We start from the raw sequence: 27,077 nt of genomic DNA on the forward strand, positions 1-27,077 counted from the left end.
ATTTCCAGCCCCGGCTCCCTCTTTGCTGGCTCAGCAGCCCTATGAAGGGAGGGGAACCAGGAAGAAGAACTTTCTTTTTCGTCTGCTTGCTCCATGCACCATGTGTGTATCAGAGGTTGCATGACATTGCCTGGCACTGCATCCCCTGCTGCCCACCTCCTGCCAGTCTCCTACCTGCTGAGCACAAAGCCCTGCAGCCATTCTCCTGCCCTTCTCCACAGCACCATTTCCAGCCCTGTGAAGGGAGGGGAACCAGGAAGAAGAACTTTCCATGCACCATGTGTGTATCAGAGGTTGCATGACATTGCCTGGCACTGCATCCCCTGCTGCCCACCTCCTGCCAGTCTCCTACCTGCTAAGCACAAAGCCCTGCAGCCATTCTCCTGCCCTTCTCCACAGCACCATTTCCAGCCCCGGCTCCCTCTTTGCTGGCTCAGCAGCCCTATGAAGGGAGGGGAACCAGGAAGAAGAACTTTCTTTTTCGTCTGCTTGCTCCATGCACCATGTGTGTATCAGAGGTTGCATGACATTGCCTGGCACTGCATCCCCTGCTGCCCACCTCCTGCCAGTCTCCTACCCACTGAGCACAAAGCCCTGCAGCCATTCTCCTGCCCTTCTCCATAGCACCATTTCCAGCCCTGTGAAGGGAGGGGAACCAGGAAGAAGAACTTTCTTTTATGTGTATCAGAGGTTGCATGACATTGCCTGGCACTGCATCCCCTGCTGCCCACCTCCTGCCAGTCTCCTACCTGCCTGCTGAGCACAAAGCACAAAGCCATTCTCCTGCCCTTCTCCACAGCACCATTTCCAGCCCCTGTGAAGGGAGGGGAACCAGGAAGAAGAACTTTCTTTTTCGTCTGCTTGCTCCATGCACCATGTGTGTATCAGAGGTTGCATGACATTGCCTGGCACTGCATCCCCTGCTGCCCACCTCCTGCCAGTCTCCTACCTGCTGAGCACAAAGCCCTGCAGCCATTCTCCTGCCCTTCTGCACAGCACCATTTCCAGCCCTGGCTCCCTCTTTGCTGGCTCAGGAGCAGCAGCCCTTTGAAGTGAGGGGAACCAGGAAGAAGAACTTTCTTTTTCGTCTGCTTGCTCCATGCACCATGTGTGTATCAGAGGTTGCATGACATTGCCTGGCACTGCATCCCCTGCTGCCCACCTCCTGCCAGTCTCCTACCTGCTGAGCACAAAGCCCTGAAGCCATTCTCCTGCCCTTCTCCACAGCACCATTTCCAGCCCCTGTGAAGGGAGGGGAACCAGGAAGAAGAACTTTCCATGTCCCATGTGTGTATCAGAGGTTGCATGACATTGCCTGGCACTGCATCCCCTGCTGCCCACCTCCTGCCAGTCTCCTACCTGCTGAGCACAAAGCCCTGCAGCCATTCTCCTGCCCTTCTTAACAGCTGATTTACAGCCCTTGCTCCCTCTTTGCTGGATCAGTGTAGGTGCTGCTCAGCTTCTAATGGCTAAGTTCACATAGAGAGACTGAGAAAGGGAAGGGAAGTGGGAAATCTGGGGACAGATCAGAGAGAAGAGAAGCAGGAGAGAGGGAAGAGGGAGGGATGTTGAGGAGAGAGCCACCTCTGACTGCTGCCATCTCCTGGATTCTCCCAGCACTGACACCAGAGGAGCTGATCCTGTACACACTGTCCCAGACTGTATTACAACAGGAGAATTTGTATATGTGTCAGCAAACTTTAGCATGTAGTATTTGCAGCCCTTTTTGTTTTTTTCACTAGGTTGTGTACTGGTGTTTTACAGCCCGGTGTAATTACAGTGCTGCCTTTCCATACATAAAGTTGTAGCTCGTCCTGTCCTTGGAATTAGTGCTGTTATGGTTTGGTAAGGTTATGAGTGTGTTTTTGCACAAGTTTGTGTATAGTGTTTTGCAGTGGAGTGATTGTGTGTTGGCCTTACTGAGGTGGCACCAAAACATCAGAAAGGGTTTTAGAGCCTAAATCATGACACACTACCTCTTGAAAGATCTACATATGGTCGCTAATAAAAGGAGCTCATTGTGAACACTATCCACCCTAAAAGGGTGTTTTGTGGCTCTACATGAGAATTGTGATATTATGATCCCTTTTTTCATATTGTTGACGGTCTGCATTTTCCGTATGGGTGGTATATTGGTGTATTAGGGTCTGCCCAGTGTAATATTTATGTTACAGTAAGGTTCTGAATGTGTTTTTGCACAAATTTGTGCATAGTAACATAACATACATAGTAGGTGATGGCAGAAATAGACCTGTACGGTTCATCCAGTCTGCCCAACAAGATAAACTCATATGCACTACTTTATATGTATACCTGACCTTGATGTTTTGCAGTTGAGTGATTGTGGTTAGTATATGCTTTGAACAACCACTTTATTCTTTGACATATGATACATATCTAATATCTACATTTAATAAAAGGTATTAATTGTGACTTTTATTTTTACTTATTTTTTTTTCTGTGTGTTGTCAGACAATTATGGATGTAAGCTCCGCCCATGGCCCCACCCCTAACCCCACCCCCTTTAGCCTCCCTAAACAGTTGGGCCACCGACCGCCTATGCATGTAACAATAAAGAATATGATTGGAGTTAATGACTTATGTATGGCGGACATTGTTCTACAAATGGATACCCAGTTTGGCATGGATATCCATTCAGGAACTGAATACCAAGTGTACTGAGTATTATTGTAAATGTTCTTTTGCTGTATATACGGTAAGGCAAACATATTTGTTGTAATACCTCTGCTTCATGGTATCCAACTGTGGAAACCTGAAATCATAGGTGCTAATGTATCTTTGAACAATTATACCTATCTTTTGCGAGATTATATCCCTACTGACCAAGGGAAGATATGCCCTACCCAATCTCCTCAGTATGAACTTTGTTTTTTTCACAACACAGCATTAACATATGCATACGTGACAGCTCTGTGGGTGCTGTGGGTGCTGCACCCCAATATTGAACAAACTCCTTGACTGTGTCCAGGGAGGGATCATTTCCATTGAGTTTAGCACCTCCAATAATTTAGAAAAGTTGGCTCCCATGAACCTATGTCAATTGAACATTTTGCCAATTGTTAATTACTCTTCTTTTATTAAGATGGATAATCTTGTGGTATGTGTTGTTTCTACATTTTGTAAAAATCAAAGTAATAATTTGGAAAGCAAAACTCAATATTAAACTATCAGTATGTTGCTAAAAGGGTCAGAAGAGATTCAGTACATATTTTTTTAAACAATATGAAATCTCAACTGCTGGGGAGGGCTCAATATAACTGCCACTCCCCTTAAAGGTTTCTATCACTTTTTTTGACAATCACCCAGAAAAGAGGAACAATAGAAAACAACTCCTTACAGGAGAAAAGTAACTATTGTTGTTTCCCCCCCAAACTGGGTGTTATAACTTATATAGTCATGCTCAGTTTCATTAAAATGAGCGTACACAGTGCTGAAAACAGGACAAGAGCACCAGGCAATGTAAGACCACCGCCAGCCAAACCGGGGGGCCCCGGAGCCAATTTGGGGGTGTCCAGGCCCCTGTTGCTCCCCATAGCTATGCCACTATAATAATCTAATCAACTTCTCAAATGGCACCCATTAATGATAGGTCAACACTTTCAGTCTGTGTAATAGAGTTTAAACTCACTGTGCACAACCCAAAACAATTTCACTTATCTAGAGTGAGCCTTGCAGTCATCCGTAAGTCTTGAGTCCTCAGACCATATTACCACTTGTGTGGGGATGAGCTTGCAGCCGTCTCTGATGACTTCCAGCAACGCCGTTTTCAGGCAGGTTGCACTTTCATTGGTACCATTTACTACTTTACTGCCTCTTTCATGAGTTATTCTATGCTGCTGTTCTAATTTATATACTTGCATTTTTCCCATTATAAATGAAACTAATTTCTCTTAATGTGCAAGGATTAAACAATCCTATAAAACGTAAGAAGGTATTGCTGTACTTTGGGAGACTGCAGGCTGACATTGTTCTAGTTCAGGAGACTCATCTTTTGGCCTCTGATGTAGTTGGATTCCAGGATCAGTTCTATTCTCTTGTTGCTGCTTCCTCTGCTGCATTTAAAAAGAATGGGGTTGCAATTCTGGTGCGGAAATCACTTTCCTTTTCCATTATAAAACAATGTTCTGATAATGAGGGAAGATGGATATTGGTGCACTTACAACTACGGGATTTCCAGTTGTTAATAGGAAACTTGTATGCCCCTAACTCTGACTCCCCCTCGTTTTTTCACAGTGTAATCTCTGAGATTGTTTCCTTTGGAGCTGACCTTATTCTCCTTGGTGGTGATTTCAATCAGGTACAAGATCCTATTCTGGACAGAAAATCCAAGTGCCCCTCTAGGGGATCGAAGGCTCTCCATAAGATACAGGATCTCAAGACGATCCTAGGTCTTTTAGATCCTTGGCGTGTTTTCCATCCCACAGACCTGGGTTTCACTTTTTACTCACCTCCTCATGGAAGTTTTTCACGGATTGACTACTTTTTAATCTCCTCTAATTTACTACCTCATGTATGTAATTCTGAGATACTTAGTAGAGTTCTCTCTGATCACTCGCCAGTATCTCTTCAGTTAGCTGATATCTTACCAGTTCAGAATAAATCGTATTGGAGATTTCAATCCATGCTGTTGCAGGATGATGTTTTTATTCAATTTATACAGTCCAAAATGGAAGAGTTTTTTCAATTTAATCTCTTAGAGGAACATAAAGCTCTCTTGTGGTGGGATGCCTTTAAGGCTACTGTCAGAGGTCATATCATTAGTTATTCTGCCATGGCCAATCGTAGGCGCAGAATGGACCTGCTAGAGAAAACTGCCAAACTTAAGTTGTTGGAAAATCAGTTCATTGTAGATAATGAACCAGCTACCCTTTTGAGCTTGCAGAAATTAAAATATGATTTAAATACCACTCTCTCAAGGGAGGCGTTGAACATCATTCATGCCCACAAATCCACATTGTATGCTGAGAGTAATAAAGCAAGCCACCTTCTTGCGCAGTACTTGAAAACTAAAAAAAGTAGGAATAGGATTTCGCAAATTGTTGATTCCTCGGGGGTCATACATGTCAAAGATGATGCCATTGCCCAGCAATTCCAATTGTACTACAACAAATTATATGACTCTGAAGTTCAATTTTCTGAGGGGCCTTTTGAGGAATTTGGGAACCATCTTGATAGGCCTCTTATAGATGTCTCTCAAAATCAAGCTTTAGAACAATCAATCTCACATAAGGAGATCCTAGAGGCCATTCACTCTCTTTCGCCAGGTAAGTCACCAGGGAATGATGGTTTCACTGTAGAATTTTATCAGAGGTTTGCGGAGTTTCTGGCGCCCAAGCTGCAAGCCCTCTATAATTCTCTCTTATTACATGAGGGTCAAATTGGCTCCTTCCACCAGTCCACGATTGTTGTTATACCTAAACCAGACAGAGACCCGGCCAAAGTTGAGAATTATAGACCTATTTCTCTGATTAACATAGATAACAAAATTTATGCAAAAATCCTGGCACTCCGCCTTCAACATATTGTCCCAGACATAATCCATAGGGATCAGAATGGATTTACAGTAGATAGACTGGCTAGCGATAACTCTAGACTCTTCTGGAATATTCTGGCGCATGTTGAGGGCTCTCGGGAGCCTTTTCTAGCGGTTTCACTTGATGCTGAGAAAGCTTTTGATAGAATTGAATGGCAGTACTTGTTTCACATCTTGGCTTGGTTTAATTTTAGCCCATCCTTTATTAAAATGATTAAAATATTGTATACTAATCCAAAGGCCTCAATCTCAGTGAATGGTAATAATTCTCACTTTTTTCCTCTAAAAAGAGGCACAAAACAAGGCTGTCCACTGTCATCTCTCCTTTTCAACATTGCCTTGGAGCCATTAGCTATAGCTATTAGAGCTCATTCGCATATTTCTGGTGTCTCTGTTGGAGGGGAGATGTTTAAACTTTCCATCTATGCTGATGATATATTGCTATATACCACACCAAATTCTCTTCACAGTGTATTGGGAGTAATCAATTCTTTTTCCTCTCTGTCTGGTTATAAGATAAACTGGTCTAAGTCAGCCATAATGCCGCTCAATTCCTTCGTGCATAGAGCTCAGGTATCTCAATACCCATTTTCCTGGGAGCCTCACAAAATTAAGTATTTGGGAGTATGGTATTCCAAATCGGTTGATCAAAGTTTGTCCCTCATTAAGGACCAAATCTTATCTTTAACTGCTTCCACTCTAAATGTCTGGTCTCCGCTATATCTAACGTGGTGGGGGAGGGTAGAGGCTATCAGGATGGTTCTGGCTCCAAAACTAAATTACATTTTTAGTATGACTCCCCTCTCCTTTCCCAACTCATTCTACAACAAACTTGATTCCCTCCTAATCAAGTTTTTATGGAGGCAGAAGCCTCCCCGTATTGCGCTCAAGAAGCTTAAATTACCAAAGGATCTGGGAGGTCTTAATGTTCCTGATTTTAAGTACTACCACAAGGCTTTCCGGCTTGCCCAGTCTTTAAGGTGGTTCCAAAGGGAATTATCTCACCTCACGCCTCGATGGCAGAGATTTGAGGCAGCGTTGGTGCACCCGTGCCCTTTATCTCTACTCCCGTATACAGATTTGTACCCCTATACCAGACGCATTCGGCTGTTAAAGGCCTCTGCCTCTGATATCCGTACGTTTAGGGCTGGCCTTGGAATCCGTGCTATCTCTTTGGAAGATATATCTCTCTGGTATAACTCTGGTTTCTCAGCTGGTCTCCTGCAGTCTCAAACAGCGGAATGGCAAGAAAGGGGTGTATGGCAGCTGTCGCAACTGTATATTGCTGGTACCCTGTTATCGCCTGCTACTATGTCTGCATTGTATAATGTTTCTTTGCTAGATCCCGACACATGGAAGGAGATCTCTACATGTTTTGCAACCTTTCAGGTCTCCAATTTACTTAGCTCGAACCCTTCAGAGTTTATCTCCTTTTGTCACACCATTACATCAGGTCGTAAGAAGGCTTCTTTGCTATATAAAAAGCTTCAGAATCTACATGCTGATACAGTTGCTCCATTGAGGATATCTTGGGAAGCGGAGTTTGGTTTGGATGCGTCTGAATTTGATTGGTCTACTTTCTGGCTTAACTCCATACGTCCCACGAAGTCAGCAGCAATATCTCAATCCTCATATTTCATCTTTCATAAAGCTTATTGGACTCCTGCTCGAGTGGCCAGAATCACTAAGAGTATCAACTTCAACTGCTGGTCTTGTCAGGAAAGAGATGGCTCACTGGCACATATGGTTTTCTACTGTAAAAATGTCAGAGCTTACTGGCAATTAATTTGGGCAAAAATGTGTCGTATCTTTCATTTGCCTGAGACCACTGCGATCTCTTATGAGGTTGTGATCTTACGAGCTTCTTGTCCTACTATCCCTCTTTTGGAGGCTGATAAGAAATTGTATAACATACTGCTAGCTGTTGCCTTACATTTAATTGTCTCCAATTGGAAAAATAATGTGTATCTGAATTATAATGAATGGTGGAGTTATGTATGCGTGATCAGAAAATATGAAATAATTTTGGCTCATAGACGCCGAAATATTAGGTCTGTTTTGAAGACCTGGGCTCGTTTAGATCTTTTTTGTCAGGAGCCACATAGCACGCCTTGAACTTGAACTTGTGTAACTCTGCAATTTGTCTCCAGGTATTGCCTTTTAATAACGAATTTTTTTTTTTTTTTTTTTTTTAAGGGGGGTTTTGTTTGATTATGTGTTTACTTTTGCATTCTATGTAAGGCAAAATCTTTAATAAAAATATAATTCTAGAGTGAGCCTTGCAGTCATCCGTAAGTCTTGAGTCCTCAGACCATATTACCACATTTACTAATGCTATAAGGTGTTGTGGCTGTAACTGTAGTACAGTCAGGAAATCCCCGACAAGAGCCCCCTTGTTTGGCATTGTTTCTTCAGGAGGATACTCAAAAGTTATTTTCAGCCTATTCCAAGATGGCACCGACAGTTAAAGAATGCTCTTAACAAGCTCCACCCCTTTTCCCCCCAGTGTCATCATGTGATTTTGATTTTAAACAACATCCTATTGTTGAAAAAATAAGAACATAAGAGTAGCCATACCATAGCCAATGGTCCATCTAGCCCAGTATCCTGTTTTCCAAACAGTGGCCAAGCCAGGTCACAAGACCTGGCAGAAACCCAAATCATGGCAACACTCCATACTACAAATCCCAGGGCAAGCAGTTGCTTCCCATGTCTGTCTCAATAGCAGACTATGGACTTTTCCTCCAGGAACTTGTCCAAACCATTTTTAAACCCAGAAACGATAACCGCTCTTACCACATCCTCCGGCAAAGAGTTCCAGAGCTTAACTATTGGTTGGGTGCAGTGGCGTACCAAGGGGGGGGGCGGTCCGCCCCGGGTGCACGCTGCTGGGGGGTGCCGCGGCGCGCGCCTGCTCCTCTGAGTTCGCTAAACTTCATTCGTTCGCTGCAGCTCCCTCTACCCGGAACAGGTTACTTCCTGTTCCGGGGCAGAGGGAGCTGCAGCGAACAAACAAAGTTTAGCAAACTCGGAGGAGCAGGCACGCACCGCGGAACCCCCCCCCCAGCGGCGTGCACCCAGGGGGGTGTCATTTCACCGGAGGGGGGGGGAGGTGTCATCTAGCAGGGGGGGGCGCATCGGCGCTCCACCCCGGGTGCCATCGAGTCCAGGAACGCCACTGGTGGGGCGAAAAAATATTTCCTCCTATTTGTTTTAAGAGTATTTCCATGGAACTTCCTCGAGTATCCCCTAGTCTTTATACTTTTGGAATGAGTCAAAAATTGATTTACTTCTACTAATTCTACATCACTCAGGAATTTGTAGACCTCAATCAGTTAACTAATAAAATGCTTCTCATTCCATAGCTGCACTGAGACCATTTGGATTTACAGTTTGTAACTGAAAATTCCATCTCTACTCACGTTGATGAAGAACTTTTGAAATATCTCCTCTTCTTCCATTATCTCTCATTTCATTGATAGCCATACACTTCATTTCCTCAAAAGTGTGCTGAAATTCTTGACAACGTTTAACTAAAGGCGCTTCAAGTTTCCTTTCAATATACAATGTTTGTGTTTGATCAACCTGTTGTAAGAGGACCCATTTTCAGAAAAGGAAACCTTTCTTACCAATGTAAAGAGGTGTGGTAGCTGTGTTAGTCCACTCTTAAAGGTTATCAATAGAAATCAAACAAAATAAAACATGGAAAAGAACATAAGATGATACCTTTTTTATTGGACATAACTTAATACATTTCTTGATTAGCTTTCGAAGGTTGCCCTTCTTCCTCAGATCGGAAATAAGCAAATGAGGTAGCAGATAGTATATATGAGCAGTGCTTTTTTTGTGCCGGTACGCAACGGTACGGCGTACCGGCACCTTTTTTTTTTGCTCCCCCCCCGCCCCGTGAGTCCATGTCCCGCACGCAGTGCCAGCCCCCATTTCCGGCCGCTGCTGCTTCTCCTGTTGAGCAGCAGCGGCCGCTACACAAAGAAAAAGATTTTTAAAAAAACTTCAAACCTGGCTGAAACGCGGCACCCCGGCACTGTAGACAGCCATTAGGCATTGGCTGTTGCCCCGCAGCCGCTCCTCCTCTTGCCTCTACGTCACTGCCCCTGGAGGAAGACCCCGGAGGAGCGCAGTGACGTAGAGGCAAGAGGAGGAGCGGCTGCGGGGCAACAGCCAATGCCTAATGGCTGTCTACAGTGCCGGGGTGCCGCGTTTCAGCCAGGTTTGAAGTTTTTTTTTTTAATCTTCTTTTTCTTTGTGTAGCGGCCGCTGCTGCTCAACAGGAGAAGCAGCAGCGGCCGGAAATAGGGGCTGGTGCCGCGTGCGTCGCGACTTCGCGCCAAACTTGGCAGGGAGAGGGAATCCAACAGAGGGAAGGATTGGGGAGAGAGAGAAAGAGGGAAACCAACAGAGGGAAGGATGGGGAAAGAGAGAGGGAAAATGGAAGGATAGGGAGAGAAAGAGGGAAGACGCTGGATGGAAGAATGCAGAAAGAAATAGGGGAGACACTGGAAGGATGGGGAGAGAAAGCAGAGCTGCTGGATGGAAAAGGGGAATAGAGAAAGACTGGAGAATAAGAGGAAGGGGCATGGGGAGAACAAGGGTGAGGAAAAGATGAAAAGCCACAGGTAGATGAAGGAAATTAAAGAATGGATAGTAAGAATGAATTAAATCTGGACAGAGAGAGAGCCTGAAAAATATTGAAGAAAGCAAAGAAAAAGGAGACAAAAATGACAAATGGCACAGAAGAGTTAAGCGAAAACAAAGGAAAGCAGAATCACAGACTGGGACCAATATGGAAAGAAAAACAGTCACCAGACAACAAAGGTAGAAAAAAATCATTTTATTTTCATTTTAGTGTTTGTAATATGTCCAATTTGAGAATTTACATTGGCTGTCTTATTTTGAACTGGGTATACTGGAGCTGTAAGAGCTTACAGAGATTATTTATAATGAAAAAAAATCATGTTATTTTTTTCTCCTATAGTACTATAATATTTTCAATGATGTCTGTTTATATGCGCCATGGCTGGTATAGGGGGTGTGGTTAATGTGGGTGTGGCTATCATAAGGGTGGAGCCATATGTGGTGACCCCGCCCATAATGAGTACCGGCACCTTTTTTTCTACAAAAAAAGCACTGGAAAGTACCTGCATATAATGTAAATCGATTTGAATATACCACAGAAAAGCGGTATATCAAAAATCCCATTACCCTTACTCTTAGGTATATTACCTTCCTATCCTCCAGTGATGGTTCTCACCCTTCCCGGCTCACCATTGGTTGGGGGTGGGGGGAGCTTCCTCTATTCCCACAGCGCTGTAAACAGTCGGGATTATTGGAAAATTAAATACAGAACGGGAGACTGAAAGAGTTAAATGGGAACAACATGAAATGGCAGAGGAGTGATAGAACTAGAAAAGAAGGAGGTTCTGGAAGGCAGATAATGTGAACATGAAAGGGGGAGTAAGGGAAGAGGAAGCTAGACGAGAGGAGGCATTGTGAGGGAGAAAGAAGGGTGATAGACGGCTGAAGAGATGGAAAGAACAATTAGAGAGATAACCGAGAGAAGAAAAGATGTTACGGAAGTAGCCTCCCCCTCCCCCCGAATTTCTGCTAAAAATGGGCTGATCGATCAGGTGTTCTTCCCAAACGCCTTCCTTTGCTCCTGTTCAACACCACACTGGCAACAAACATTGCTGGTTTAATTTTAACGTATGCCTCAACTGGATTTACTTCATTTATCAGCTTGAACCATAAATTTATTTTAACATTTTGCTCTTCCCATTCCATTTTTCTCAGTGGTTCAGCAACACTATATTGTAGAGCAAGTCCCGATGTTAAGGTTCATCATAACAGTGCACTTTTCCCTTACTGATGCAGAACGTTCCTGAATTTAACCATCTCCTAGAAAGCAGGGCATACACAAGCCCAGAGGAGAAGACGAAGGTAAAGACCAATAGAAACAGAGCTTGTCAAGAGTGGTTGCATTACCATAAACTACACTACACACAATGCCTAGCTCACATGACCTAGCAGTGAAATAATAACAAACATTAACCCATTCCAGGGTTCCACTGTAACTTAGGCAAGGCTGTCAAAAGACAGAACAGCCAGTAGGAAAAAGGAGGTAAAGATGCCCCTGTATAAGACTCTGGTGAGACCTCATTTAGAATATTGTATGCAAGTCTGGAGACTGCACCTTCAAAAAGATATAAATAGGATGGAGCTGGTCCAGTGGTCTTCGTCGTAAAGCATATGGGACAGACTTAAAGATCTCAATATGTGTACTGTGGAAGAAAGGTGGGAGAGGGGAGATATGATCGAGACATTGAAATACCTATGTGGCATAAATGCACAGGAGGTGAGTCTCTGTCAACTGAAAAGAAGCTCTGGAAAGAGAGGGCATAGGATGAAGGTGAAAGGGGATAGACTCAGAAGTAACCTGAGGAAATATTTCTTCATGGAAGGAGTGGTATATTTGTGGAACAGCCTCCCAGAGAAAGTGGTGGAGAGGAACACAGTATCTGAATTCAAGAGAGCTTAGAAAAGTACATAGAATGTCTAAGGAAGTAATAGGGAGAATAGATGGCATGGATGGGCAGACTGGATATGCCATATGGTCTTTATCGGCATACACTTTTCTCTGTTTCTATTGTGATGCTGTTAGCTTTCAGTGTGGGGCAGGTAACTTCCATGGCTCTGTCCTCTTGGGCCTGAGCTTCTCTCTTTCACACATAAGCCTTTCAGCTATCCAAAAAAGAAAAATATAACTACAGTCCATTTTAGAGTCTCCTTGAGAAGGAAAAGGCTTTCAGTCCTTTTCTTTATCAACACAGTTCAAGTCTCTTTAAGCACAGTCTATCACAAGAAAAATCAAGCAAGAAAAAGAGAGAAAAAAAAAAACAGAATCACCTGCTCTCTCAATACTGTCTTTCTCAGAGTACTGCAGGCTGGGCAGCTCACCTCCCTCTTCACAGCAACTTCCCTCTGTGTCCGCCCTGCTGCCTCTCCTTTATACTTGCAAATGTCAGACATTTGTATTCTCATAGCCCATAGCAGTGGCGTAGCTACGTGGGGCCTGAGGGGGCCGGGGCCCCCGCAGATTCACCCCAGGACCCCCCTCCCGGCGAACCCGCCCCCGCCGCCGCCTACCTTTACTTTTGCTGGCGGGGGATCCCACTCCCCGCCAGCCGACGTCTTCTCAGTCCTTCCTGCTCTTCAATTTGTTTGCTGACGTCCTGCACGTAATTGTACGTGCAGGACGTCAGACTCAGAGAACAGTTCTGTTCTCTGAGTCTGACGTCCTGCACGTCAGCAAACAAATTGAAGAGCAGGAAGCGACTGAGAAGAAGACGTCGGCTGGTGGCGGGGAGGTGGGATCCCCCGCCAGCAAAAGTAAAGGTAGGCTGCAGCGGCGGCGGGTTCGCAGCGGGAGGGGGGCGGCAATGTCAGCGGTGGGGGGGGGGGGCGGCGCCGGGGGGAGGGCTAAAATGTGCCCCCTCCCCCCGGGCTCTGGACCCCTCCCCCACGGAAGGCTGGCTACGCCCCTGGCCCATAGGTACTTGCTCCTCCAAACTGTTCTCCACTACAGGTAAATCAGGTACCTCTTCAATGCCTTCCATCCAATCAGGTGCGTCTCCACCCTTCTCACCCAATTCCTCCCTCTCATCAGCTGGCCTGTACCTTCTCTCTCCTTCTCCCCAGGTGGGTGGAATCTTATATTGATTTCTTAACCATGGAAATGGAGTTTTAGCATTGCTGCTCCCCCTACTGGCCACGCTCTGGTATAACTGTTTTTTCCCCGGTGTCCTTCCCTTCCTTCCTAGGGAAGGATTCCATGTCGGGGTCTCTAGGTTGCCTTCCCTTCCTTCTCCCTCCTGGCATTGTGGGTAGGATAGTTCTATATCCCCTAGATCTGCAGTGTGCCTAAGTTGTCCTTCCTCACTACATACCCCCTCCCTCAAATAATTGCGGCTCTCCACTTTTTTTTGCTACCTTCTGGGGAGTCCGCAATTCGAGATAAGGCATCAGCATTGCTATGTAGTTTACCTGCCCTATGTTGTACCTCAAATGAAAAAGCTTGCAGGGCTAAGTACCATCGAGTAAGCCGTGCATTTTGGCCCTGCATCTGTTGCAACCACCGCAGTGGGGCATGGTCTGTGACGAGTGTAAAGGGATTCCCTAGTAGATAAAACTTTAGGGCGTCCATAGCCCACTTTATGGCCAAACACTCTTTCTCGATCACGGCATAATTGTGTTCGGCGGAATTTAACTTCCGACTCAGAAAGAGAACTGGGTGCTCCTCTCCCCTGAACTCCTGAGAGAAGACTGCCCCCAATCCTGTCTCCGAGGCATCCGTTTGTAATATGAAAGGTTTTTCAAAATCTATTCCCTTGAGGACTGGCTCCCTACACAGGAGATCTTTTAGAACCTGAAATTTGCATCTTCCCTTCTCAGACCAATCTAGGACATTGGGGTGCGTCTTCCTTAACATATCAGTCAAGGTGCTCGACTTCTCCGCAAAGTGGGGAATGAAACGATGATAATAACCTATGAGGCCCAGAAATCCCCTCAGCTGTTTCTTTGTATGGGGAGGGGGAAAATCTTTTATCCCTTGCACTTTATCGGTCATAGGTTTAATAACCCCACCCCCTACCATATATCCTAAATATCTTACCTCCTTACTGGCAAAAATACACTTTTTAGGATTAACAGTAAGGCCTGCCTGTCTCAGGGTGTCTAGGACTGCCCTAACCTTTTGCAAGTGTGACTCCCAATCTGAACTAAAAATGACAATGTCATCCATATATGCTGCCGCATAATCAGAATGCCAGCGGAGTAGCTGATCGGCCAACCTTTGACAGCAAGCAGCCGCCCCATTCAGCCCAAACAGCATTCTCCTGAATTGGAACAGACCAATTGGAGTGCTGAATGCAGATTTGGGTTTAGCTCCCGCCGTCAAAGGGATTAGCCAATACTCTATTGTGAGATCTAACGTAGTTAAGTACTCAGCCCGCCCCAGTTTATCTAGCAAGTCATCTATGCGGGGCATGGGGTAGGCATCAAATTGCGATATGGCATTAACCCATCTAAAATCTATACAAAATCTTTGTGATCCATCCGACTTTGGTACCAATACAACAGGACTGGAGCATGGACTATTCGATTCTTCTATGATCCCTAACTCTACCATCTCCTGCACCTGCCGAACAATCTCTTTTCTCCTCATTTCGGGCACTCTATATGGCCTCTGCCTCACAATCTTACCCTGCTCGGTGAGGATATTATGGGAGACTAAATGGATCTTCCCTGGTAGGGAATTAATGACATCTCAAAACTCCTGAATTAGACCTTCCACCTGTTCTCTCTGTCCTGGGGTTAGGGCCAGGCCTATTGTGGGTTTCCCCCCTTCTCGCACCTCACTGAGCTGAGGCTCCAAATCCTCCTCAATGGTAGTGACAAGGCCCTTCCGCTCAACCCACGGTTTCAAAAAGTTGATATGGTAGGTTTGAATTCGTCCCTTCTCACGTTGTACTCGGTACGTCCACGGTCCTGCAGATGTGCATTGTCATCTGCACTCATGTAGCTCCCTTCCAGATGTGCACACAATAGCAAGCAGGCAAAATTCCAATCAATTGATATTATTTCAAAGTGAGCTAATGGTCCTTGGACTTTTATTCACATGCTGCATTGGCCCTCATTCGTTTCCTTCAATTTACGTTTCTCTTCAAACCAAAAATGAAGTTGAGATACCTAATTGATACAGAAAAAATAGAAAGTATTTCAATAAGAGGCATAGCTAGGAAAGTAAGAAAGGTTCTTTCCTGCCAGAAGGATAGCTAAGCCTTACCCCTGGCCTGCTTGCTAATGCGCAAAGGTACTCAACTCACTGCTGTGCTTGTAAAGGGGCAGTAGGCCCTAGGTATGACCCCTTACACCCAAAAACATTTCCCCTACACTTAGGAAATGGTCTTGTGGTCCCCTCTCCATGATATAGCTCCTCCATCATAATACAGTTAAGCCTTGTGCAGGAGTTCAGCCTTACTGAGTGTTACTAATGAGGCCCATTGTCTCTGAATTACTGCTGCACTGAACTTTTTTTGAAATTTGTTTATTCACAAGCAGCAAATAGCCAACAATGCTCAAAAGGCACCAGAACAAGATAATGCAGAAGTTGAAACAAAACGCAAGCCCTGTCACAAAACAGTACATCATACGATACATGTCAAACTGTACTACTAAGCTAAAGACAAGATGCGTCAGTAGAAAAGAAAGCAATGAAAACAACAATCTTAGCAAATCACTTCTTACCAACACAGCAAGAAGTGAGACTAAACAAGAAACTACACAAAAGATAAAAATTCCACTGAAATGTACATGGAAAGCGATGACCACAAATGCTCACAGTCTAAGCAATAAAGTTCATGATCTTCAAGCCCTGATGTTGGAGGCAGACTTAGACATTGTTGCAATCACAGAGACGTGGCTCAATGGTTCCCATGAATGGAATGCAAACATACCAGGCTATAATCTGTTTAGGAAGGATAGAGAGAGTCGTAAAGGTGGAGGAGGAGTAGCTCTGTAAATGAGAAATGATATCGCAGTGACCGAAATGACAGGGACCTGGGGAAAGGAAGAAGCAATATGGATCACCTTAAAAAGAGATGATAGAATCTCTGTCCACGTAGGTGTTGTCTACAAACCTCCAACAAAATTGGAGGAACTAGATAAAGATCTGATCGCGGATATTCAAAAGTTGGGAAAGAAGAGAGAGGTGCTGTTGCTGGGAGATTTCAATCTGCCAGATGTACATTGGAAGGTTCCATCTGCGGAATCGGAAAGAAGTAGAAAGATCGAGGATGCTTTTCAAAGTGCTCTGCTCAGTCAAATGGTGACGGAATCCACGAAGGAGGGAGCGATGCTGGATCTGGTGCTTACAAATGGGGATGGTGTGTCAAATGTCCGAGTGGGTGCCCACCTGGGCAGCACTGGCCATCAAACAGTCTGGTTTGATATGACAGCTGAAGTGGAGGGCGGCACTCAAAACTCAGTCCTGGATTTCAAGCATGCTGACTTTAGGAAAATGGGGGAATACCTAAGGAAGGAGCTGATGGGCTGGGAGGACGTACGGGAAGTGGAAGGACAGTGGTCCAGGCTGAAAGAAGCTATAAATATGGCCACAAACCTTCATGTAAGGAGAGTAAATAAAAGCAAAAGAAAAAGGAAACCGATATGGTTCTCCAAACAAGTGACTGAGAAAATAAAGGCTAAAGAGTTGGCGTTCATGAAATACAGAAAAACTCAAGAAAAGGAACAAGGAGAGGAATACCGGATGAAACTGAAAAAAGCCAAGAGAGAGATACGTCTGGCGAAAGCGCAAGTGGAAGAACAAATGGCTAGAAATGTAAGGAGGGGTGACAAAAATTTCTTCATGTATATTAGTGAAAGGAGGAAGAATAAAAAGGGAATTATGAGACTGAAATATGCTGGGAACCGCTATGTAGATAATGATGAAGAAAAAGCAAATTTGCTAAATAGATACTTTTGTTCTGTTTTCACAGAAGAAAATCCTGGAGAAGGACCACGATTGACTGGCAAAAGCACATATGAGAATGGAGTGGATATAGCACCGTTCACGGAAGAGAGTGTGTATGAACAACTTGAAATTCTAAAGGTGGACAAAGCCATGGGATAGAACGGGATCCACCCCAGGATATTGAGGGAGCTCAGAGAGATTCTGGCTGGTCCTCTTAAAGATTTGTTTAATAAATCCTTGGAGACGGGAGAGGTTCCGTGGGATTGGAGAACAGCGGATGTGGTCCCTCTTCACAAAAGTGGTGATATGGAAGAAACTGGAAACTACAGGCCGGTAAGCCTCATTTCGGTTATTGGAAAAGTAATGAAAGCGATACTGAAGGAAAGGTTAGTGAATTTCCTGGAAGCCAATAAGTTGCAAGATCCGAGACAACATGGTTTTACCAAAGGTAAATCGTGCCAGACGAATCTCATTAAATTCTTTGACTGGGTGACCGGAGAATTGAATCATGGACATGCTATAGACGTAATCTACTTAGATTTCAGAAAAGCTTTTGACACGGTTCCCCACAGGAGGCTCTTAAATAAACTAGACAGACTGAAGATAGGAATCGGCGTGGTGAACTGGATTAGGAACTGGTTGACGGACAGACGCCAGAGGGTGGTGATAAATGGAATTCGATCGGATGAGGGAAAGGTGAGTAGTGGAGTGCCTCAGGGATCGGTGCTGAGGCTGATTCTGTTCAATATATTTGTGAGTGACATTGCCGAAGGGTTAGAAGGTAAAGTTTGCCTTTTTGCGGACGATACTAAGATTTATAACAGAGTTGACACACCCGGGTGGGAGTGGAAAACATGAAAAAGGATCTGCGGAAGCTAGAAGAATGGTCTAAGGTTTGGCACTTAAAATTCAATGCGAAGAAATGCAAAGTGATGCACTTAGGGAGCAGAAATCCACGGGAGACGTATGTGTTAAGTGGTGAGAGTCTGATATGTACGGACGGGGAGAGGGATCTTAGGGTGATAATATCTGAGGATATGAAGGTGACGAAACAGTGTGACAAGGTGGTGGCCGTAGCAAGAAGGTTGATGGGCTGTATAGAGAGAGGTGTGACCAGCAGAAGAAAGGGGGTGTTGATGCCCCTGTATAAGTCGTTGGTGAGGCCCCACCTGGAGTATTGTGTTCAGTTTTGGAGGCCGTATCTTGCGAAGGATGTAAAAAAAAATTGAAGCGGTGCAAAGGAAAGCAACAAAAATGGTATGGGATTTGCGTTACAAGATGTATGAGAGACTTGCTGACCTGAACATGTATACCCTGGAGGAAAGGAGAAACAGGGGTGATATGATACAGACGTTCAAATACTTGAAAGGTATTAATCCGCAAACGAACCTTTTCCGGAGATGGGAAAGCGGTAGAACTAGAGGGCATGAAATGAGATTGAAGGAGGGCAGACTCAAGAAAAATGTCAGGAAGTATTTTTTCACGGAGAGAGTGGTGGATACTTGGAATGCCCTCCCGCAGGAGGTGGTGGAGATGAAAACGGTAACGGAATTTAAAAATGTGTGGGATAAACATAAAGGAATCCTGTTCAGAAGCAATGGATCCACAGAAGCTTAGCGGAAATTGGGTTACAGAGCCGGTGGTGGGAGGCGGGGCTAGTGGTTGGGAGGCGGTGCTGGGCAGACTTCTACGGTCTGTGCCCTGAAAATGGCAGATACAAATCAAGGTCAGGTATACAATAAAGTAGCACATATGAGTTATCTTGTTGGGAAGACTGGATGGACCGTGCGGGTGTTTCTCTGCCGTCATCTACTATGTTACTATCCAGCTCATTTTCGAAAGAGATCGCCGGCCATCTTCCGACACAAATCGGGAGATGGCCGACGATCTCTCTAATCTGGCCAAATCGGTATAATCGAAACCGATTTTGGCCGGTTTCAAATGCACTTCGTCGCAGGGGACGTGTCGGCGGCGTAGCGAAGGCATGACATGGGCGGGCATGGGCGTGGCTTACAGATGGCCGGCTTCAGCGCATAATGGAAAAAAGAAAGCCAGCCCTAATGAACATTTTGCCGGCGAGACTTGGTCCTTTTATTTTCACGACCAAGCATCAAAAAGGTGCCCCAACTGACCAGATAAGGGAATCGGGGATCACCTCCCCATACTCCCCCAGTGGTCACCAACCCCCTCCCACACTAAAAATAAAAATTTAAAACATATTTTGCCAGCCTCTATGCCAGCCTCAAATGTCATACCCCGCTCCATGACAGTAGTATGCAAGTCCCTGGAGCAGTTTTAGTGGGTGCAGTGCACTTCAGCCAGGCGGACCCAGGCCCATCCCCCCCTACCTGTTACACTTGTGGTGGTAAATGGGAGCCCTCCAAAACCCACCCAAAACCCACTGTACCCACATGTAGGTGTCCCCTTTCACCCATAAGGGCTATGGTAGTGGTGTACTGTGGTGGGTAGTGGGTTTTGGGGAGGATTTGGGGGGCTCAGTACCCAAGGGAAAGGAGCTATGTACCTGGGAGCAATTATTGAAGTCCACTGCAGTGCCCCTAGGGGGCCCGGTTGGTGTCCTGGCATGTGAGGGGGGCCAGTGCACTACAAATGCTGGCTTCTCCCACGCCCAAACGCCTTACGTTTCGCCGGGTTTGAGATGGCCGGCCCCGGTTTCCATTATGGCTGAAAATCGGAGCTGGCCATCTCATGTAAGCCCGGCGATCCTGCTCTAAATCCGGCGAACGATTTGGCCGGTGCCAAGTGTATTTCAAAAATACGCTTGGCTCCACCCTCTCGCGGATCCGGCCCCGAAGATGGCCGGCCATCGATTTGGCTGGCGCTGTTCAATTATGTCCCTCTATGTTACTATCCACCTTATAATCGAAAGAGAAAAATGCCCAAATTCCGACCCAAATCAGGAGATGGGCGTTCTTCTCCCGATTGCGGCCAAATCGGTATAATCGAAAGCTGATTTTGGGCATTTTCAACTGCAGTTCATCGCGGGGACGAACACATTGCAAGGGGGTGTGTCAGCAGAGTAGTGAAGGCAGGATGGGGCGTGGTTACGAGATGGGCGTCTTTAGCTGATAATGGAAAAAAGAAGGGCGCTTTTATTTGGACCTTTTTTTTCCACGAACAAGTCCCAAAAAAGTGCCCCAACTGACCAGATGACCAGCGGAGGGAATTGGGAATGGCTTCCCCTGACTCCCCCAGTGGTCACTAACCCCCTCACACCAAAAAAAAAAAAACAATTTAAAAACTTTTTTTCCAGCCTGTATGCCATCCTCAAATGTCATACCCAGCTCTATGACAGCAGTATGCAAGTCCCTGGAGCAGTTTTGGTGGGTGCAGTGCACTTCAGTCAGGCAGACCCACTGTTACACTTGTGGTGGAAAATGGGAGCCCTCCAAAATCCACCCGAAACCCACTGTACCCACATGTAGGTGCCCCCCTTCACCCATAAGGGCTATGGTAGTGGTGGATAGGTGTGGGGTGTGGGTTTTGGGGGGGCTCAGCACCCAAGGGAAGGGAGCTATGTACCTGGGAGCAATTTAAGAAGTCCACTGCAGTGCCCCCTAGGGTGCCCTGGCATGTCAGGGGGACCAGTGCACTAGAATGCTGGCCCCTCCTACTACCAAATCCAAGGCATTTGGGTCGTTTTGGAGATGGGCGTTCTCAGTTTCCATTATCGCTGAAAAGCAAGTTCGTCCATCTGCATGATCGACCTACATGTTCGGATTTGGGCAGCCCAAACCGTATTATCGAAATGAAAGATGGACGCCCATCTTTTTCGAAAATACGGTTTGCTCCGCCTCTTCCCTAAAACGTCGCCGGAGATGGACGCCTTAGCAGATGGGCGTCCCTTTCGATTATGCCCCCTCTATGTGAATGATTTTCCACACCACCTTGAGACAGAATCATAAAGTGGGTTCCACTCCCTCGCTGGCTGTCCTTTCCCAGTTAGTTGAGCATTTTACCACCAGGCTGGGTGGGAAGGATTAGGAGAGGACAACAACAATAATCTCTTGTATTGCAAGTTGAGTCAATAAGGCTTTAAAGTGAAGAAAAAGAGCACTTTAAATTGGTGAATCAGCAAAAGTGTAATCTTTGGCTAAGACAGATCACAATACCTTGAAAAAATCTTTACATCCTTATACATTTTCCTGTCCAATAATACAATTCAAAATGTATTAAAAAGGATAAGTTTATTTCACCGATCTACACAAACTATACCCTTTCAATATGTAACAATTATTGAAATATCCAACATGTACTGACATATCATATTTCTGTTATATCGATTTCTTAATGTGCTGTTTTAATGTGTATGAGACTGATACTGCATTATTACTGTTACTACAAATCTAATTGGCTTATACCCAAGTTTATCTCACTGTTTTAATTGCACTTTATGCAGACATTTGGTCACTTTATTGGAATTATTGCTGTTACTACAGTGTAAGTTGCCTTTGTCCAGCTACATCTGCTGTACACTGCCTTGAGTCAATCTCTTCATAAAGACACTTAATAAGTCATAAGTAATTAAGAATCAGAAATCAACAAGTCATGGTTGCATAAGTTTTCACACTTTTTCTTATGGGGAAACCCAAATTAGTTCCATTTCCGAAAACTGCCTTAAGAAAGCCCTAATAAATTAAGTAGAGCCCAACTATATCCAATCACAGTAAGTGATTTGATTTAAATACTCCTGGATGAAAAATCAAGCTGTTTGTTTTGTAAAGTGAATTTGAAGTAAAGATCTAAGCATGATGACTAAGAAGCTGCCTAAACAACTCCCCAATAAAGTAATCCAAAGGTAGCGATTGGGAGAAAGCTATTACAAATGTCATTGTGTTGCGGAATTCAAGCATGCGTGGGATAAACATAAAGGAATCCAGTGCAGAAGGAATGGATCCTCAGAAGCTTAGCAGAGATTGGGAGGCGGGGCTGGTTTTTGGGTGGTGGGGCTAGTTCTGGGCAAGACTTCTATGGTCTGTGTCCTGAAAATGGGGCTAGTTCTGGGCAAGACTTCTACGGTCTGAGAGGCAGATGCACTAAACCTTAATGAGCATTTAACGACCCTCCAAGGAGGAAATTTTGATCCGTTGCATGCATCAAAGGGCTTTTACTGAGGAAGTTAGCAGCTAACAAAAACGGAATGCAGATGAGCAATTTGTGTACAAACCCCATTGAAACGAGATGCACTAACCTTTTCCGATTGCCTTTACACAGGAAAAAGGCAGGAAATCTAACGAGAGGTCTGTACCTCTCGTTAGGACAGCTCTGTGCCAGGAAAAATCGTAAAGTGAAAAAACAAACAAACTGTGAGCCAATCCCAGCGCATTAGCAGAGCTAAAAGCGCTGTGATTGGTCAAAAGGACGTAGCATTACATATGTCCAAAAGAGCTGTGTTTAAGCTTAAAGAAAACGTGTCATAAACCACTTCAATGTAGTGTTTGCGTATCCAGAGCATGTTTGAGCCTTACCCAACAAAAATCAAAAAAAATAATCGGGAGGGGGCAAAGGCGCTCGTGAGGAGCGTCCTGTATGGCCGTCCTTGCCCCCCCCCCCCCCGCCCGAAGTCGCCGTTCCCCGCCCCCCCCCCCCCCCCCGCTTCCCCCTGCGTTATAAATTAAAAAGCAAAACATACCTTTAGCAGCCCCGGCCCCCCTCCCTTCCTCACTATTCTGTCTCCCCTCAGCTCCGCCTCCCGACATCAGCCGCCCTGTGCCCCGCTACTGACATCAGACGGGGCGGGCCCAGGAGGAGAGAGACGCGCGACCGAAGCTGGGTGAAGACAGGCATCAGCTTTTCTTCTTGCCCGTGCAGCGCCTTCGGACAGAGGAGAGAGGTGCTGCACGGGCCCGGTAAGAGGGAGGGGGGCTCGGTGGAGGGGGGAATGGCGGCAACGACCCCAAGAGGGGGCGAGGCACAGGGCGGAGGATGTCAGGAGGCGGAGCTGAGGGGAGACAGAGTAGTGAGGAAGGGAGGGGGGCCGGGGCTGCTAAAGGTATGTTTTGCTTTTTAATTTATAATGCAGGGAGAAGCGGGGGGGGGGGGGGGACGGCGACCTCGGGCGGGGGGGGCAAGGACGGCCATGCAGGATGCTCCTCACGAGCGCCCTTGCCCCTTCCCTACCCTTTTTAAATTTTTGTTTTGATTTGGGAGCCACGTGCTTGTGTTTTGACTGTTTGTGGCATGCGCAGAGCACCTAACATAACGCTTGGCTGCTCTGCGCATGCTTTAGGGGCCGGTTACCGACGTGGATTACGATTCTTTGATACATTGTACTTTTCAATACCGATCCGAGCATGTGTGACTTGTTTTTTTGGTGCATTCTTCGTTTTTTAAAAATCGTTAGGGACTTTAACGATTTAGATTTTTTAACGTTTGCTTGATGCATCTGCCTCTGAGTCCTGAAAATGGCAGATACAAATCAAGGTAAGGTATACACAAGAAGTAGCACATATGAGTTTATCTTGTTGGGCAGACTAGATGGACCGTGCAGGTCTTTTTCTGCTGTCATCTACTATGTTACTATGTAAATGTCATTGTGTTAACATATTCCTTGGTGCATTGTCAGGTCAATTATTTTAAAGTAGAAACACTTTGGAACTACCAACACATTGCCTCAGTTGGGCTGTCCCTCCAAAACCAGTACCTGTACATTAAGGAAACTACTGAAGAAGATCACTGTAAAAACCTACAAATTACTTCAAAAGAACTACAGAGGTCCCTGGCTAAGTGAGACTGAGGAATATATTGACTATTCAACAGTTTCAAGATTATTTTACAACTGGCCTCAACAAATTGTGTTAAATCTAGGAGCCAGCAGAGGAAACCTCTCTCGCTTCTCCTCCACTCCTCCAAACCTGTCCACAGTGACATTTATTTTTTGTAGGGGAGGAGAGAGGGAGGCAGGGAAGGAAGGGGGGGGGGGGGCGAGAATCCCATCCTAGATCAGCAGTAGTTCTTCTAGAAACTGATTTACTAAGGTTGTTTTCCTATTCTGTGTCATGAGCAAAGAATCTTTAGTAAATCAGTTCCTTAAGGTACCTCTGAAAATTCTCTTTCCAAATCATGTTGTCAGCTGTGTGACATCACCAACTTGATAGGTGAAACTAAGAGGCCTCTTTGTTCACATATCACCATAGCTTAGATCCCCACCAGTCTCTCTCTCTCTCTCTCTCTCTCTCTCTCATGTACCCCCTCCTCCAGCCTTTTATCTAGTCTCTCTTATGCAGTGATATTTTAATTCAGCATAATATTTTAGTTTTAGCTCTTATTCAGTTACAAAATATATAAATTTATTCTATTTTATTCTAGTTCTGACAATCTTAATTCTAGTTTCAATTGTCTTCTTCTGAAAATGTTACTTTTTATTCCGTTCACAAACTCATGACAAATAATTTCAGTTCTTGCAAAATAGACACATTAATTCTAGTTGTTATTCAGTCCTCTTCTGAAACTTTTAGTGCTTATTCAGTTCTTCAGTTCATGCATACTGTATATATATATGTGTGTGTGTGTATGTAAAGTTTTCATTCCTCTTAAGCCATTTTCATTAAGAAAAATTATTATTTATAGTTTTAATTCTATTCAGAAAAGTATATTTTTTAATTCCTATTCAGCTTTTGTTTTGAAAAAAAAACATGGGGCTCCTTTCACAAAACACCCTCTCCCATGGACGCACCCTGTTTTTGGAGCCACTCATAAATATGCATGTTTAAATTTAAAAATAAGTGTGGTGTTTATCGATTTAAAATAAATGTAGTTAATTGCCTATGAAGTTATAGAGATTATTCCTCACCAGCAGGTTGATATAATAGTAGGTTTTTTTGGCCAATGATGAAAGCAGGGTCTATGGACCCGTTATAGCTTCAACAGATCGATTCAGGACCTGGAAGCTCTTTGAGGCTTTTTTTTCCTGCTGGTCATAATACAGCTTGAGCTGTAGGCAGTTTTATGTCATTTGCTGACAGCAGATCCTTTTTTTGTGTATTTGTATATTGTAGTCGATCTGCATCCGAACAATACTAGAGTGTAATAAATTTAAATTAATCCCAATTAGCACTAACAATTATTACGGTCCAATTATCATCACTACTTGGCTCATTATTCAATTTGCACACGCAATTCTGAGGGCCATATATAGAATTTGGGAGATTCTGTGCTACATAGTATTTGCAAAGCAACGCTTAGAAGACACTGCATGCACGTGGGAGGTTTTGTGGTAAAGAATGGTAGTGGCAGCGTTATATTGTGAGGATATTTTGCAGCGGTGAGGACAGTGGGGCTTGTGGATTTTAAGGGAAAGAATGTTGGTAGAAAGAATAGGTAGATCCTGGAGGAAAAGCTGTTTCAGTCTGTCACAGACCTAGAAATGGGGGATAAGATTCATTTTTCAGCAGAAGAATGATGGAAAGCACAAAGCAAAATCAACAAGGGAGTTGATCGAGAAGAAGAAAGTGAATGTCCCTGAGTGGACCAGTCAAAACCCAGTCTTGAATTCAATAGAAAATCTCTGGCAAGACTGGAAGAGTGCAGTGTACAAATGATTCCCAGTGAATCTGAAAGCGCGTCAGTTATTCTGCTAAGAATGGCCAAAAATGCGCCATCTCACTGTGGCAATTCAAAAAAGGTTGCTCTAAGTGCCAATTCAATAATAGAAATTATATGAATAACAGAAAAAGTCATCATTTTCACACCTAACTTTAGGCACAAGCACTAAATGCCAGCTGAATGGTTGGTGTAAATGCGCACGAATAGTGCATGTAAGTGATAGTATTATATAACATACATATGCAACTGCAAGACATGCCCCTGACCTGCTCATATGCACACCCCTGTTGCAATTGTGTGCTTTGGGGGTCGTTTACTAAAAGCCGAGATGGCCATTATATTCCTATGGGCATCTCTGTGTTTACTGCCAACTGATTTCTACCATGAGCAAATCAATAGAAATAAAACATGAAAAAGAAAATAAGGTGATACTTTTTTTATTGGACATAACTTAATACATTTCTTGATTAGCTTTTGAAGGTTGCCCTTCTTCATCAGATCGGAAATAAGCAAATCTTGGTAGATGACAGTATATACAAGTGAGACATCAAAGCATTACAGTGACAATCTGACAGGGTGGGGATGGAGGTGGATAGGTGAGACAGAGGGATATGCATGGAGACAGGACGGTGACAAACAAGCAGTGCAATTTACAATTTTATGGCCTGTATTGGGCTAGAAAACCCAGATCTTTGAAGTCCTGTCTGGTGGGTGTCAAAATGCTTAATCATTCTGACTCCAAAGGTCTTACGTTCCTGTATTGTTTTCAATAGAAATCAAACAAAATAAAACATGGAAAAGAAAATAAGATGATACCTTTTTTATTGGACATAACTTAAGACATTTCTTGATTAGCTTTCGAAGGTTGCCCTTCTTCATCAGATCGGAAATAAGCAAACGTGGTAGATGATAGTATATATAAGAGAAACATCAAAGCATTACTTTGACAGTCTGACAGAGTGGGAGGGTGGGGATATGCATGGGGACATCAAAGCATTTCATTGATATTCTAACAGGATGGATATGGATAGGTGAGAGGAGGGTGATATACAGAGAAATAAACAGAGAAATACAACTTTACGGTTTATAATGGGCTAGAAAACCCAGATCCTTATTAAGTCCTGTCTGTTGGGTGTCAAAATATTCAATCATTCTGACTGTATTGTTTTAAAATTACCTTTCAGGATTCTTACTATGAAGTCACTGGTACAGTGTCCTGGTTTTGTAAGGTGCTGCCCCACAGGCGTGGCATCTTGGCTGGCACTGGCATTTTTAATGTGATGTCTATGTAAGTTAAATCTTGTCTTTAGCATTTGGCTGGTTTCTCCAATATAGCATCCTTGGTCACATTTCTTACACTGGATGATGTATACCACATTGGAAGATGAGCATGTAAAGGATTCCTTTATG

General features: G+C 44.5%; 2 protein-coding genes across 2 annotated transcripts in view; both read right to left on the reverse strand.

The window, feature by feature from the left end:
- The window catches only part of LOC115464643 (oocyte zinc finger protein XlCOF6-like), a 28,310-nt gene extending 26,841 nt beyond the window's left edge, over positions 1-1,469 (reverse strand). The window contains exon 1 of the mRNA XM_030195013.1: positions 1,360-1,469. Within this exon, the coding sequence (XP_030050873.1) occupies positions 1,360-1,386 (27 nt within the window). The 5' untranslated portion in view covers positions 1,387-1,469. The remainder of the gene's footprint in view (positions 1-1,359) is intronic.
- The window catches only part of LOC115464772 (oocyte zinc finger protein XlCOF6-like), a 524,570-nt gene that overhangs the window by 144,480 nt on the left and 353,013 nt on the right, over positions 1-27,077 (reverse strand). The gene's annotated exons all lie outside the window — the stretch shown is intronic.

This window comes from Microcaecilia unicolor, chromosome 1 (assembly GCF_901765095.1).
Source record: "Microcaecilia unicolor chromosome 1, aMicUni1.1, whole genome shotgun sequence".
NCBI classification, from domain to species: Eukaryota; Metazoa; Chordata; class Amphibia; order Gymnophiona; family Siphonopidae; genus Microcaecilia; species Microcaecilia unicolor.